This window comes from Eucalyptus grandis, chromosome 7, assembly GCF_016545825.1.
Source record: "Eucalyptus grandis isolate ANBG69807.140 chromosome 7, ASM1654582v1, whole genome shotgun sequence".
Taxonomy (NCBI): domain Eukaryota; kingdom Viridiplantae; phylum Streptophyta; class Magnoliopsida; order Myrtales; family Myrtaceae; genus Eucalyptus; species Eucalyptus grandis.
Genome location: NC_052618.1, coordinates 13,085,288 through 13,099,022, shown reverse-complemented (window position 1 = coordinate 13,099,022; position 13,735 = coordinate 13,085,288). Strand labels below are relative to the sequence as shown.

The 13,735-nt window shown below is 38.3% G+C and overlaps 1 protein-coding gene across 1 annotated transcript; it reads left to right on the top strand.

The window, feature by feature from the left end:
- Positions 1 to 12,288: 12,288 nt before the first annotated feature.
- LOC104415167 (syntaxin-22) lies at positions 12,289 to 13,532 on the top strand. The gene is given in 4 exon segments (XM_039316499.1): positions 12,289 to 12,545; positions 12,547 to 12,660; positions 13,098 to 13,191; positions 13,389 to 13,532. Coding segments are annotated over 4 exon segments (423 nt in total). The 5' UTR covers positions 12,289 to 12,474.
- The last annotated feature ends 203 nt before the right edge of the window (positions 13,533 to 13,735 follow it).

The following is a 13,735-nucleotide window of genomic DNA, read 5'->3' as shown; positions in this document are numbered from 1 at the left end:
AGTCTCAGAGAGTATAACAATGCAAATTTTTGAAAAAATAAAACTAAACAAAGTTAAATGCTGCACTGCTATCAAGCTAAAAATGATTATGTTCTAAATTGGAGCATTGACAATTTGGCGCAAGACCTAGTCATTCTCGCCTGACTTTCACTGAGCTCTGACCGCTTGCTTTGGGGTGTTAGTGGTAAGTCGGACCATTATTCCCCCATTAAAAAAAAAAAAAAAAAATCAACAGTGCATAACCGGTCAATACTAAACAGAAAGCCTTTCTCAATTGGCATCACCAGGGAAATGCATTCATACCTTCCGAAGTGGGGAGAGTGAATAATTGAAAGCTCCACCAGTTCCTTCTGTTCAATTCCACCAACAGAAGAATTGCCAAAATTAAAAAGACATCAAAAAAACGAAGCAGAAGTTTATACAAAAGAATCCATTCAATCAAAAGTAGTTGAAAAACTTGTTATATCATTTGTTCTCAAAAGCAACTTATGAAACACCTTATTGAGCTAAGTTTTCAGGCACATTTGAAATCATAGTGTCCATCAAACAATAGCTTTATACATAGCTTATATGAACAACTTGTTTCATTCCAAGTCTATGCAAAAATTTGCACGTGCTTTAGGATGGTTATGATTCAGCTTTAGGTTATAAGGCCACAGGTGCAGATGTTATTAAAGCAAATGAATGGAGATGGCCTCCAGCAAGGTCTGATGACCTGCTTGAAACTCAGATGGCTTTGAGTGGGTTGATTTCTCCATATTCTGGCTCTGTGGACAAAGTGGTACTTACTGGATCATCTAGGGGCTCTTTCTCTGTAAAGGAGGCTTGGAAACTAGTGAGGAAATGTGGCAACAAAGTGACTTAAACCCATTGGACAGGATGAAACTCGGTGAGATATTTATTGCACTTGCGTGCTATGCTGATAACATGAAGAATCTTGAATGCACTAGTTCTTTAGTGAGTATTCTCAAAGTAGATTTTGGTAACAAGTTTAGAGCTGCTTTTGTGTCCTAGATCTGCAAGTGACTGGAAGGATGAGTTTTCTTGGGCCTTGCAGAGCATGAAGGACAATAGTTTGAAGGTACTAGTGAGGAAATTAGCCTGGAATGCAACAATTTAGTATCTCTGGAGAGAGTAAATGAAGTATGAACAGGTGTCCCCTGTAGCTTCTTGTATCCTTGATGCAGTCCCCCCCGGGGGTAAAAGTCCCTTTAGAAGCTATGATTCAGGAAAGAGATAAGACAATTACTGCTGATGTCAAGTGTTTGTGCAGAAATTGGAAGTTCATGTTGCCTAACTTTGCTGTAATCTGGTGGCATGCTTCTGAGTTTTCATCTTGTTTTTGTGGGTAGCATTTTGTTGTTGGTACTAGAAGTGTAGATGCACGAGACTAAAATGTAATGTTGTCATTTGGTGTGTGGTACCATTATATTGAAAGTCAACTTGATAAATTAATTTCGAGATATAAGGCTTTCTAACAGGTTTTTCAAAAGGATCTCCCGTTCTTCTGATCCAGCAGGAAGAAAGTCTGCCTTGGTAATCACAGAGTGGCGAATGGAAGGACCGTCACTCAATGGTTTAAAGTTACTCAAGGGATGACAGATTAATGAACTACCAAAAGTTCACATCAATGGGAAGGTTCGGCAGCTTGATGTCAGCTGAATATGTGGTACAATATGCTGTAATGGACTTTTATGGGATGTAGTCCTCCCATGTTTTTCTTTCCACAGGTTATGCAATGAAATGAATGTTTGCTTATAGGAGAAAAAAGTTGTGCAAAGTTCATGCTCAATAGATACCGTTCAAACAGTAAACATAAATCAATTATCTAACAACGGAATTGTTGGTCAATAAGTTGATTCAATCAATTCTTGACATGCACAGGGAAAAAAAAACTCATATCTGAAGTGTTGATGGAGACATGTTTGAGAAAGTGCAAATTTTATAAATTCTGTTTGTCTTACCAGTTTCTGAAAAGAATTCTCCACTGAATGCATCCGTTGCACTATAGCTCTGAGAGAATTCCCAGTACTACACCATGAAAAATAACACCATGAGCAACTGCTGTCCTGTGGACTTACTCAAAAGAAATAGACATATATCTATATGGAACATTTTAGTTACTTGTACAAATGAATGTTAGACCTCATTACTGTGTAAAAAGATAGATATCAGACTCACCAAATGCATTCCCTCAATCTAAGGTGCCACAGAAAATTCAATGTAAAGCTGGTCTAACTGGTACTTACGGAAGCACGTAAAGTTAATTAGCAGCTATCAGCAAATGCACCGTCCTTTTGGTGTTTTAACAGAAAAATGTATGTGCAGGTATATGATACTCAACTGTTTTTGTTAGCGACACAGTACACGTGGAAATTCTACTGGAGGAATTAACTGTTGTGGAAAAGATACTACCAACAAACCAAATGAAATATATTTACCTTTGACAATATTCGGCTGAGTGAGATTTCGCAGGCTCTGGCTCTTCTCCGCACTGTCCAGGAAAGAGCAATAGCAAAGAATTACATTGCAAGAAAAATCTGTGACGTATTCATTCCACTCAATCCTTCTACATGCAAATCGAAATTGTCATAGACCACATTTTCCGAGATTCAAGGAGACATTTATATCCAGGGCACTTCTCTGAAAATTTGTGTCTTTTCGTGTTCCATCTTTACAAAACGACATGAAAAATCTAAGTCGTGTTCTTAGTGCAATTACTTCACATGAAAAGCCTATAACGGTCAGCAAGCCATTTTACCACTCAAACGAGACTTCTCTTTACATCTCACAGCAATTTCTAATGCGAATTTCTATCAGGAAACTGACTAGAAGGTCAGAAATGATCCAACCGCTTCTAATTAAAGAGATCAGCAATTGAAATACGATGAAGACTATATAATCTATGTCCAAGCTGGCAACGTTACTCATCTTACCACTCTCTGGGCATCCTCCTCCGTCGAGCAGCTCCCCAGCACGAGATTCCTCTTGGATCTGTTCCATGATTGACTGTGTTAAGATCATCATAAAAACACAAGCGATATAGGATAATTTGGCAAACAGGACAGCAAAGTAACCCGATGACAATAACAGCTTGCTTACTAGGTAAAAAGCCTTAACAGAGTTTAATTGAAATAAGAAGGAAGTACTGTGATCAGCTAATGCGAATTCACATAACAGATTAGAGACGACACCATTTCGAGCCTTTAAGATACATTTGATAACATTACTGTTCCAAAAAATAATTTATTTTCATAAATAATATTTTTCGATTTCTGTTGCCTAGAATAATTTATGAGTAAAAAAATCAGTACAAAATTTCTATTCTCTGAATAGAAAAAGAATAAAAATACATTTGATATGACTTACAAATTTGTTTATAAATAGAATTTCTTTTAATTTAAAAAAAAATAGATTTTTCTTTTTTTCCCTCTCTTCTTCTTCGTCCTCCTCCTAAAGGCAGTGGCCGGTGCCAAGGAAGAAATTACTTTTTATATAAAATGACTTATTTATAGAAATTGTTCCCGAGAACAAGTAGTTACTCTTTTTTTATTTCTTATTTTTGTTCTAAATCTATTAGCTAAGTACTTTTCTATCCCAGATAATAGAAAAATTAATTAACATTATCAAACGGATTTATGTTTTTTTTTTGTTTTTTTTGTTTCGGGAAATAGAAAAACATAAATTATGAGAAATGGGAACATTATCAAATGGAGCCTCAGTAGTACAAATTCACAAACCAAAAACTGAACGAAAGCGATTTGAAACAGTCATGAGGCAAAAGCTAATCGATGTCATACTTAAGCACACACTTGGCCACATTACTCATTTCAAGAACCTTCAACTCGAGAACCCCTCAAAGGATTTCCCGCAAGTAAAGCTAAAAACTAACACACGATCATCAAACTTACTCGGTTGGAGTGAAGCGTGGCTTCTTGAATTGACTCGGTTGACCTGAAGAAGAGGAGGCCGAAGCTCTCTTTGCCATGGACGCGACCTTTCTGTTCTTCTGTGGAGCTTATCAAGAAACGGGGAAAGTGTCTGAATCTTGGGCAATGTTTGGTCGCTGAAAGAATGTGGCGGAGAAAGGAATCAGACGGGGCAGTTTTATGGACGAACCCGAACTCAAAGGTGACCCTCGTCATGAAGGAGTTGTCACATGCATTTCTTTTCTTTCTTTCTTTCTTTTAGGTCGGTGGCACATGCATTTCCAAGAAAGTGACTTCGTGCGCATTTCCGCGAAACGCTGCCGTTAAAATATTCCTTTTCTCCGATTTTACTAACTTGCAAACTTTTAACTTTATTAAGCCGCATGTACAATTTTTTTTTTTTTTTTTTTGCCTTTTCACGTTTTTACCTATTAAATAATTTGAACCATTTTTTCCTTTAACGTGGAGTTTAAGGTAAATCTTTTCAGCCCGATCCCCGATATTTGGAAAACACACTTGAAGATTAGTTACCTATGTGTGGCTTTAAACAAGCGGCAGAAAATTCAATTAATTTGTTGTAAGCACACTTGATTATAACTTATGAATTGAAAAAACTAACGAATGTGCATCATAATAAGCAATTTGAAATATGTATGTGTATGATATATTGAATTGATGATGCCGAAATGATTTATTGCTGCTAGATTTACATATCTTGTTTAATACTATTAATGTAAAATCATGACAACACCATTTTACACTTGGGTTAATACCACGAAAAATTCCAAATTGATATACCTGTGATAAATTTATCTCCAATGACTACAAAAAAATCTCCAAATTTGTATACTTGTAATAAATTCACCCCCAAACTAATTTTTTAATCACAAAAAATGCTAAATTGTTACATTTGTGACAAATGTACCATCTGTTAAATTAAATTAATGACACAAAAGTGAAACGAAGAGTAAGATCACAAATTAGTACACAAGTCAATTGTCACGTGTCATCAACTCAATAATTCGATAGTAAAATTTAATAGGAACTAATATAGGGTAATTTATTACAAGTATATCAGTTTAGAGTAAATTTTGGATTTATGGTAGTTCAAAAATTAATTTATGGTGCGAAAGAGCTTTATAAAGAGAGTTGCTTACTATGAAAAGCAAGATGCCTGGCCCACTAGTATGATTTTATTGATCACTAGTCCTTACTTTCAGTTATTGGCATACTAATGCGCATTCGCATTTTGAAGGTCCGAAATGCATTTCGTTCAAAAGCGCGCACGAACCCACGAACGACACCCATCCATATGGATACCTAGAATTCAGGGAATGTCCGATCGCCCTTTATAAACATGAAGGACGGACCCTTCAACCGAAAGTCCCGATTTTCTCAAGAACAAATTTAATTTGATAAAATCTTTGGCCGAATAAATATAATAACAAAGTTCTTAGGATTGTGGACTAGTCAAATAGAGAGTTTCGTAAAATCTCAATTAGCAGCCTTTAGTCGAGTAATTTAAGATAGATTCCCATCCCATATTACGCTTTTATACGACTCAATTAAGGATGTGTTTATTTGAGAGAGAGTATTTTTTGGGAATTTATTTTCTAGACTTTCAACCGTTTGGTGTGCGGTCGGAAATGAGTTAATCGAAAACACTTTTCGGTTAACGAATATATTAATGCATAAATTTAGGAAAATGAATTCCTAAATCTAAAAAGATGAAAACACTTTCTAGAATTGCTGATCTCAAATATTTAATATTTTAATTTCATTGTTTATTTTATTTTTTTTCTAATTTTTCATTTTCCTCCTCCTTCGTCTTCTACCAATTGGCCAAGTGATCTCGACCTCGTTGGCCCACCACTATGACTGATAACCAGCCATCGCCAAAGCTTAGCAACTGGTGGAAGGGAAGAAAAAATAAAATTGATTAAAATATTTATTAATTTCTTTTTACCATGACATTAAAGTTACTATATCTTCTTGATTACATATCATCAAATAAAGAAAAATAATCATCCTTTCTAAAAATTTATATCTTGAAAAGCATTTTTTTTTTTTTATCATGAAATTCTCCCGGAACAAATTCACCCTCAGATTTTTCGTGCTTTGTTACGAAAGGAAAGCGCCCAGAAAACGCGAGATGACGCGGATGTTGCATCACTTGTGCAGCAAGTAGCCAGGAGCACGATGACCACCTTATTAAGATTCCCTCTCTCAGGTTGACTTTCTCCAGCGGACGAAGCATCTCAATCCATCCATCGCTTTCTTTCGTCTCGTCATTGTGGCGATCGAACTTTTTGTCTTTCGCCGACTCGAATTTCCTCGCCAAGTTTGGACAGGTAGTTTGTCTTCGCCGTCGTGTGTACGTACGCGCGTGCGTGTCCCGCGGAGAGAGAGGGAAGAAGCGCGTGACTAACACACGTAATTTTCCGGAAAGATATGGCAATTTTCCTGGAAAATGCTGCAGGCTGCTTCCGCACTTTCGGCTTTCATTCAACGAGCCAAAAAGCCTGGCGTGTTTATGTTGCCCGGTCACTATTAGCTAAGTGACACCGATACTTAACACAAAAACACGTCACAACATAATATGATACATCAACACATCATTTCTTAAAAGTAAAAAATTCCGACACGTTAAAACATATTGTATATTAAATGAATATTTATATTTTTAATTAATTTGATTCAAATTCCTAATTAATTAATTAATTAAAAAAAGAGTCTATAATGAATTTACACTAATAATATTAATAAATCAATTCATTGGAAATTCGAAAGATATATTCATAGATAATACATATCCATGTTTGAAAATATGTTTTTAACTTTAACAAAAGTTATCGATGAAACTAACAACTAACAAGAAATTAGAAATAAATCCATGATCTTCTATGATGACCAAAATTTATCATCTTTCAAAATTCAATACTTTTATTTTTCAAAATTATTTTTAAATTTCATTTATTTATTTTTCTGATAAAAGAAGTCCCCGGGGACCACCCCAACCCCCACTCCCTTCTTTCCTTCGTCTATTCCACCCCCCTCCAATTTATTTTCACTTTACTTCCCCCTCCCCACAGGCTGTCATTCCCACGTCCCTCCAAAATGAAAAATCTCACCATTAGAGTCCCCTTTTTTTTTTTTTTTTTATTCCTTTTGAGTTTCCTTATCAAAAACCCTAGCTAGCGCTCCTTCTCCTCCTCCTCCTTGTCACTCACCGCATGACCCCCTTCCTCTCCTCTTCCTCTCCACTTCCTCTCAATCCTTCTCCTCCTCCTCTTGGTCACACGACCCCCTTCTCTCCTCTTCCTCTCGATCTATGCGTGCTCTCGGTCCTCGTCACAATCATTTACTACCTTGCCTTCGGCCATTCCTCCCTTGCAGCTGCAGCCTCATCGTCGACCCATCGTAGCATCACTGTGGCGGCCCTTGCCTCAATCTCTACTCTTTCTCTGGCTGTCTCTTGCCATCGTGGGCTCGCCGTCACTTGCAACCTTGTCTCTACTCCCTTGCCCTCGCCTCGACCCTCCATTGTCTTCTGGACATGCGTGTCAAAACATGTTGAGAAAAGTTGATCATGTGTCAGAAAATTGGACACGCGTTGACCGCGTGTCCGAGCGTGTCGACATGTCAGACACGCTTCGACATGTGTTAGACATGACACGAAAGCACATGCAACGTGTCCGTGCTTCATAAACTACCAATATACTCCTACTGGCAAAAAAAATAAAGAAGCTTTGGTCAAACCGAGAAATGGACAATGGTTTGTACTCCTTTTTGGATCGGACCAGATCGAATTACAAATTCGTAGACAAGCATGAGCCTACCAATGATTGGACTAGTAGAAAGAATTTCAGCTTGTTTGATAACTAAATTAAGTATTGAAATATTTAAAATTAGGCACAAGTACCATAATTTTGGCGCTCAATAAGCATCATAATTTTTTCCCTCACTTGAGTGTCACAAATTTAAAAAATCGATCATTTGAATGCCATTGCAATTTACCTTACCAAAAAATCTAATGTAAACACTGTCATCTTATATGATTTGACCAACGTTGACGTATACAAATTTAAATATTTTTAAATATTTTTTTGAATTTTTATTTTTTTTTTTTGCCCTTTTTTTTAGGGCCTGTGACCTCGCTTTCAACCACAAGGCACTCGCCAAATCTTGGTGGTCATGGGTAAGGCTGCCTTTGCGGCCACATTAGGTGAGGGCCTTCACAGTCGAGGTTGACGCAACCTCGCCTCTTTGCAATTAGCAAGGGTTGTCAGTGACCCTGGCTAGCTTGAAAAAATACAATAATAATTAAAAAAAGTAAATCATAAAATTTTAAAATTTTAAAAATCCACGTTAAATGGAAAATTAATTTAAAAAAATCCACGTAGAATGACTTGCCAAAAATGTCACTAAAATGATCTATTTTACTTTGACGTAATACTTAAATGAGCGACTAAAAAAAGTTATGGCACACAATTAGCACTTACAAAGTTGTGGCACTTGCTTTGTTCTCTCCCTATTGAATTAAGTGGAAAGAGAACACTCCTGGTGCAGTGCAAGTAAGGAATAGAAAGACCAGTTTTCTTGTATTGCCGTAAAGGATGCAGAGTATGATTGTTCCCTGTACCATGAAATGCAAAAGCTACTTTTTATACCATGGAAACTATCCACAAGCCGTTTTACATAAGTTTTTCAAGGACTGAGAAAACAAGAGGAGCAGACCAAGATGACGATAGGACACAGTTTGTGTCTGTGACACAAAACACCTTCGGCTAAGCAAAAGCCTCCATTTATAACCTTCGTATGGCCTCGTAGAATATACTTCTGCTACTATTTCAGTAGTTTACTGATTTGTAATTCAACATCAATATTAAACTAACAGTATGAATGAATGGAGAACATCGAGGGAACTTAGCATCGTGATGTAACAGTGTGTGTGTTTTGAACAATAGCTTTATTGCCTGTGGATAGCAGCAAACAGGCAAGACTTTATACATAGGACTCAATGGATGTGGTGTCAATTTCTATGAAAAATAAGCACAAAGTGCATGTGATATCCCGAAATTTGGCCCCTATTTAGAAATATATGAAATGTTTATTTCATCGACGCACTTGTGGTTATTTTACTGTGAACTGATCACTCACGAGTTAACTAATCTATTAGGTGAGTCCGTAAAGGGTTAAAAACATGAAAAACTAGAGAATTTGATCAGAAATCGATCGCTCAACCATAAAAATCAACAAGAGTCAATACTGCACTGTTATAAATCAATTAGCGAATAGATATAAGTCGATTCGACGGAAGTACATAGTTGATTCGCGGATAATTTTGCATGGTTACGATATTCGCATTAAATGACAATAAATCGATTTTTTATTATATTATATTTATGGTACATAATTGAACCCTTACGATTACATGATAACAAAGGGTCATCTACGATTCGAAGATGCACAAACATGGGTCGACAATTATCGACCACGGGTCAAAGGAGCAAAAACCACTAAAAGCTACCTGATAGATTAGGTAGTACTAAAGTCGCGTTCGATTGATTTTTAATCATGAAATTTAATTCAATTTTGGGTATCGAAGGTTTCGAGATTTAATTATTGGACGTCTTCTCATTATTCATCAAATTATCGACAAGTCCGATATTTTTTGAAAAATGAATTATCGGACCCAAAAAAAGGAAAAGGAAATTCGGATTAAGAGGCCAAATTGGAATTTTTGGATAAAAAATTATTGTTTCTAAGAAACTAGAATTAGAAAGATATTTGGGGACAAAATGCTTGGCATAGAGAGTTTTAGGGGCAAGTGGGTGAAAGATATGATTAGTTTTTGGGGAAATATCTTGGTAAACTTATTTTATCTTCTTTCTTTTTATTCTTTCTTCTCTCTCTCTTTCTCTTCTTCTCCCTGTCGTTACCTAATCATGAGTGAACCATCTAGGGTTTGGTTAATAGATTGTTAAGCCTAGATTTAATTCGAGCTCTCCCAAGCTCATACTAATTCGCGACTTAGCGACTTAGGTTCAAGTTCTTAACATACAAAAGAGTTGTTAATTAGGAGTTGCCACTAATCTATTTTTGGTGGGTTGATTAGAAATCCAAGTAAAGTTTTACTTTACTCCTAAGAACTAGAGATTATGAATTTGGGGACTTGGTTACACTAGATTTCTCTAACGCCATTTTGGTACATTTTTCTTTTATAAACAAAAAATGTTTTGCAAGTAATTTTAATTGATTTTAATTTACTTTCATAACATGTGAGGTGATCATGCGGGTGCGCAAACCACCAATTTAACACCCAAACAAAGCGACGAATGAATTACGGGACTCACCTCATGGCAATGAAAGCATCTACAATGTTAGATCAGAATTCATATCGATAGTCTTAACTATGATTTCTAATTAACAAGCAATTACTTTTTGTTTTCACTTATTTAATGAGAACCATGCTTTATGCAATGCATGCTACTAATTTAACATGAAATAACATGACATGGCAACATGACCTGGACTATACAACGTAAGTGAAATATTTTGTGTTTTCTTAATGAGCATGCAATATATCATAAAGAATGAAATTAATTTATTTAAAGAATTTTTTTTGGGTATTTTCCATGATATTCGAAATTAGAAAATCACGAAAATTATCTATCAAGATTAAGATATCATCCAACTTATATTAAGAATTGGGGTAAGCCAAATATTAATTTAAATTATGATGTTATCTCAACTTGGTAATCCCTATCCTAAAATGTAACCTATCTATATCTAAACTTAATTAATTAGAAAATAAAAACTAAACATGCAATCTTATTCTAATATGCAATGACTTGCAAAGAATGCCTTAATTCTAGTTTTTTTTTTAATGAAATTCGAAATTAAAATTGTCACATAATTAAATGTGCATCTTAAATTAATAAAAACAAACCAACATCCTAAATTAATGTTTTTTATTTTAATATTTTTTAAATTTGAAATAAAAAATTTCCTATTCTAAATATGCAAAATAACCCTAAAACAAGAAATACTCTAACATGAACCTAATTTGAACTCAAATATATTTTTTGGGTTTTCTTTTATGAAAGCAAAATCAATTCAAATAATACGACAGCAAATCAAGCAAGATAAAATTGATATCCATAAATTAACAAATCATATTTCGCGCATGAGATCGGATTAGCCAAATTTTAAATAAAATCACGAATCAAATCTTGAGCGTGAGATTGGATTAGTAATTTTTCCGTGTAATTACAAGTCAGATTTCGGGCACAATCTTCAAACGGTCAATCATATACACGTGAAATTGGGAAAATTTCTCAACTTAGAAGACCACTCAAGATTATGGATATCTCAGCATATCAAATAAGGAAACGGAATTTTGGGAAAAAAAAAAAGACAAAATTTTTACCTATTCTGATTATTGACCACGGCTACTCACGACGCGATATAGTGATGCTTGGTGAAGCTCACAGCCTGGACTTGGCTGTCGAGACCGGATTTTTGTGGCGCTCGGCTAGCTGTGGGGGACAGGCGGGTGTTGTAACGGCTCCTTCTCGTCGTTGGAGGTGGACACAGCAACTGCGAGGCCTCGGTCCGGTGGTGCGATGGGGAGTGGAACGACAGTCCCAAGGAAGCCGCAAGCCTTAGCGGTGCAAGCTCGACGACGAGGTCAGCAAAGCGTGGCAATGGGGGTTGACAACGTCTGGAATGGGGCAGCTTAGGGCGTGCATGGAAACGTTTCTAAGAAACGTTTCCGGCACACTTGTACGGAAAGTGCCTTAACAAAAAAAAGAATGTAAACGCGTTTGGTTGCGTTTTGTTTCTTTTTTTTGTTTTTGTTTCTGGAACGAAATAAGAACAGAAAAAAGAAACGAAAAAAAGTTGTTTCTTTGGGAAAGAAACACTTCTTGGCAAGAACAAAAGAACAAAAATCAAAAGAACAAAAAAACAAAATCGGAACAAAAGGCTTCGTGCGTGCTCGTCTCCTTCGTGCGTGCTCGTCGCTCCTCCCGTCCGCTCAAGCTTCGTTCTTCCTTTTCCGGCGTCTCTCCGATCTCTCCGGCGGCTCCCACTTGGCTGACTCTCCGGTCACTCCTCACTCCGGCGACTCGAGGTACGTTTCTGGTGCTCCTCCTTCTCCGGTCGGCGTTGCTCCCCGTTCGGCGCTCCTCCTCCGGTCAGCGTTGCTCCCCCTTCGGCGCTCCTTCTCCGGTCAGCGTTGCTCCCCCTTCGGCGCGACAGATCTGGGATGGCTCGCTCGAGGCTTGAGCGAGCGTTGCTCGCCCAGATTTGCCGCGCCGAAGGGGGAGCAACGCTCACTCGAGCAGCGTTGATCCCGATTCCCGATCAGAAATTTCCTCAATTTCTCCGAGAACGAACGAGGCGCGGGGATTTCTCTCTCTCTCTCTCTCTCTCTCCTCGTACTCTCGATTTCGCCCGGTCGAGATTCCCGAGGGGTTGGGAGCGGCGCGTGGTCGGGCGGCCGCCGCGGGTGGTGGTGGTGGTGGTGGTGGAGTAGAGGATGAGCTTCCAGGATCTCGAGGCCGGCCGCGGGCCGGGAGGGTCGAGGTGCGGGGAGCTGCTCAACGGACGCCACGCAGGCCGTCGTCTCTGGCGTCTTCCAGATCAACACCGCCGTCAACACCTTCCAGCGCCTCGTCAACACCCTCGGCACGCCCAAGGAGACCCCCGAGCTCCGCGAGAAGCTGTGAGCCTCCCCCGCCCCCTTCTCCCCCTTCCTGTCCTGTCCGTTCGAAATTCTTGCGACTATTCCGGCGGCGTCCGGCAGTCGACGCCGCCGTGCCGCCGCGGCGAGAGTGTCCTGAATTGATCGTTAAATTGCTTTGGGTTCTGGAAATGTGGTGGCCCCGGGGGGAGGGGTTGGTTTGTCGGTTCGTGAGTGTGATTGCACGTTGAGTTTTTTGGTTGAATTTGTCGGCCGCTTGGATAGACGAGGAGTATGATGTTTTTGCGTGCGGAAATGTGTGTGGTTATCGCGCGATTCGTCATTTCAGACAGTCCTAAGCTCTGCTTTGATGATTTCGAAACCACTGTGCAAAGCCAATTCGGCATTCGTTGCCTCGTTGCCCGGCATTTCTGGCAATGCTAAAGCAGCCTTCTTGGTTTTTTTCTTCAAATCTGCAGGCACAAGACAAGGCTACATATTGGACAGTTGGTGAAGGATACATCGGCCAAGCTTAAACAAGCTAGCGAAACAGATCATCACGCTGGACTTAGTGTAAGTTCCCTTGATCGCTTCACCGATGGAATGAACGAATTAACGATACTTGATTGGACATCCATTGTCCTAATTATCTATTTTCATTATTGAGCAGTCAGACATCATTGGTCGGGGTGCTGGGTACCTGGGCATATAAGTGTTTGATTTCATTCTAATGTTAAGATGGAAAATTGAGTATCTTTCATTGCTTGCAGGCCAGAAAGAAGATTGCAGATGCCAAACTGGCAAAAGATTTTCAGGCGGTTCTTAAAGAGTTTCAGAAGGCTCAACGGCTTGCAGCTGAGAGAGAAACAGCACATGCACCGTTTGTTCCCCAGGCCATACTTCCTTCGAGGTAACTATTTCATGTTTGTGGATGCAGCTACACATCCGGAGAGATTGATGTCAGTTCAGATACGAGTCCAGAACAGCAGGCCCTTCTAGTTGAATCCAGAAGGTTATATCTGCAAATTTTTCAAGATTTGTTTTCCCACTTTCTTATGTCAATGTGTAAAGCCTTACTGTTTGGTTCACGGATGTTTTGATCTGATGAAGCCATCAA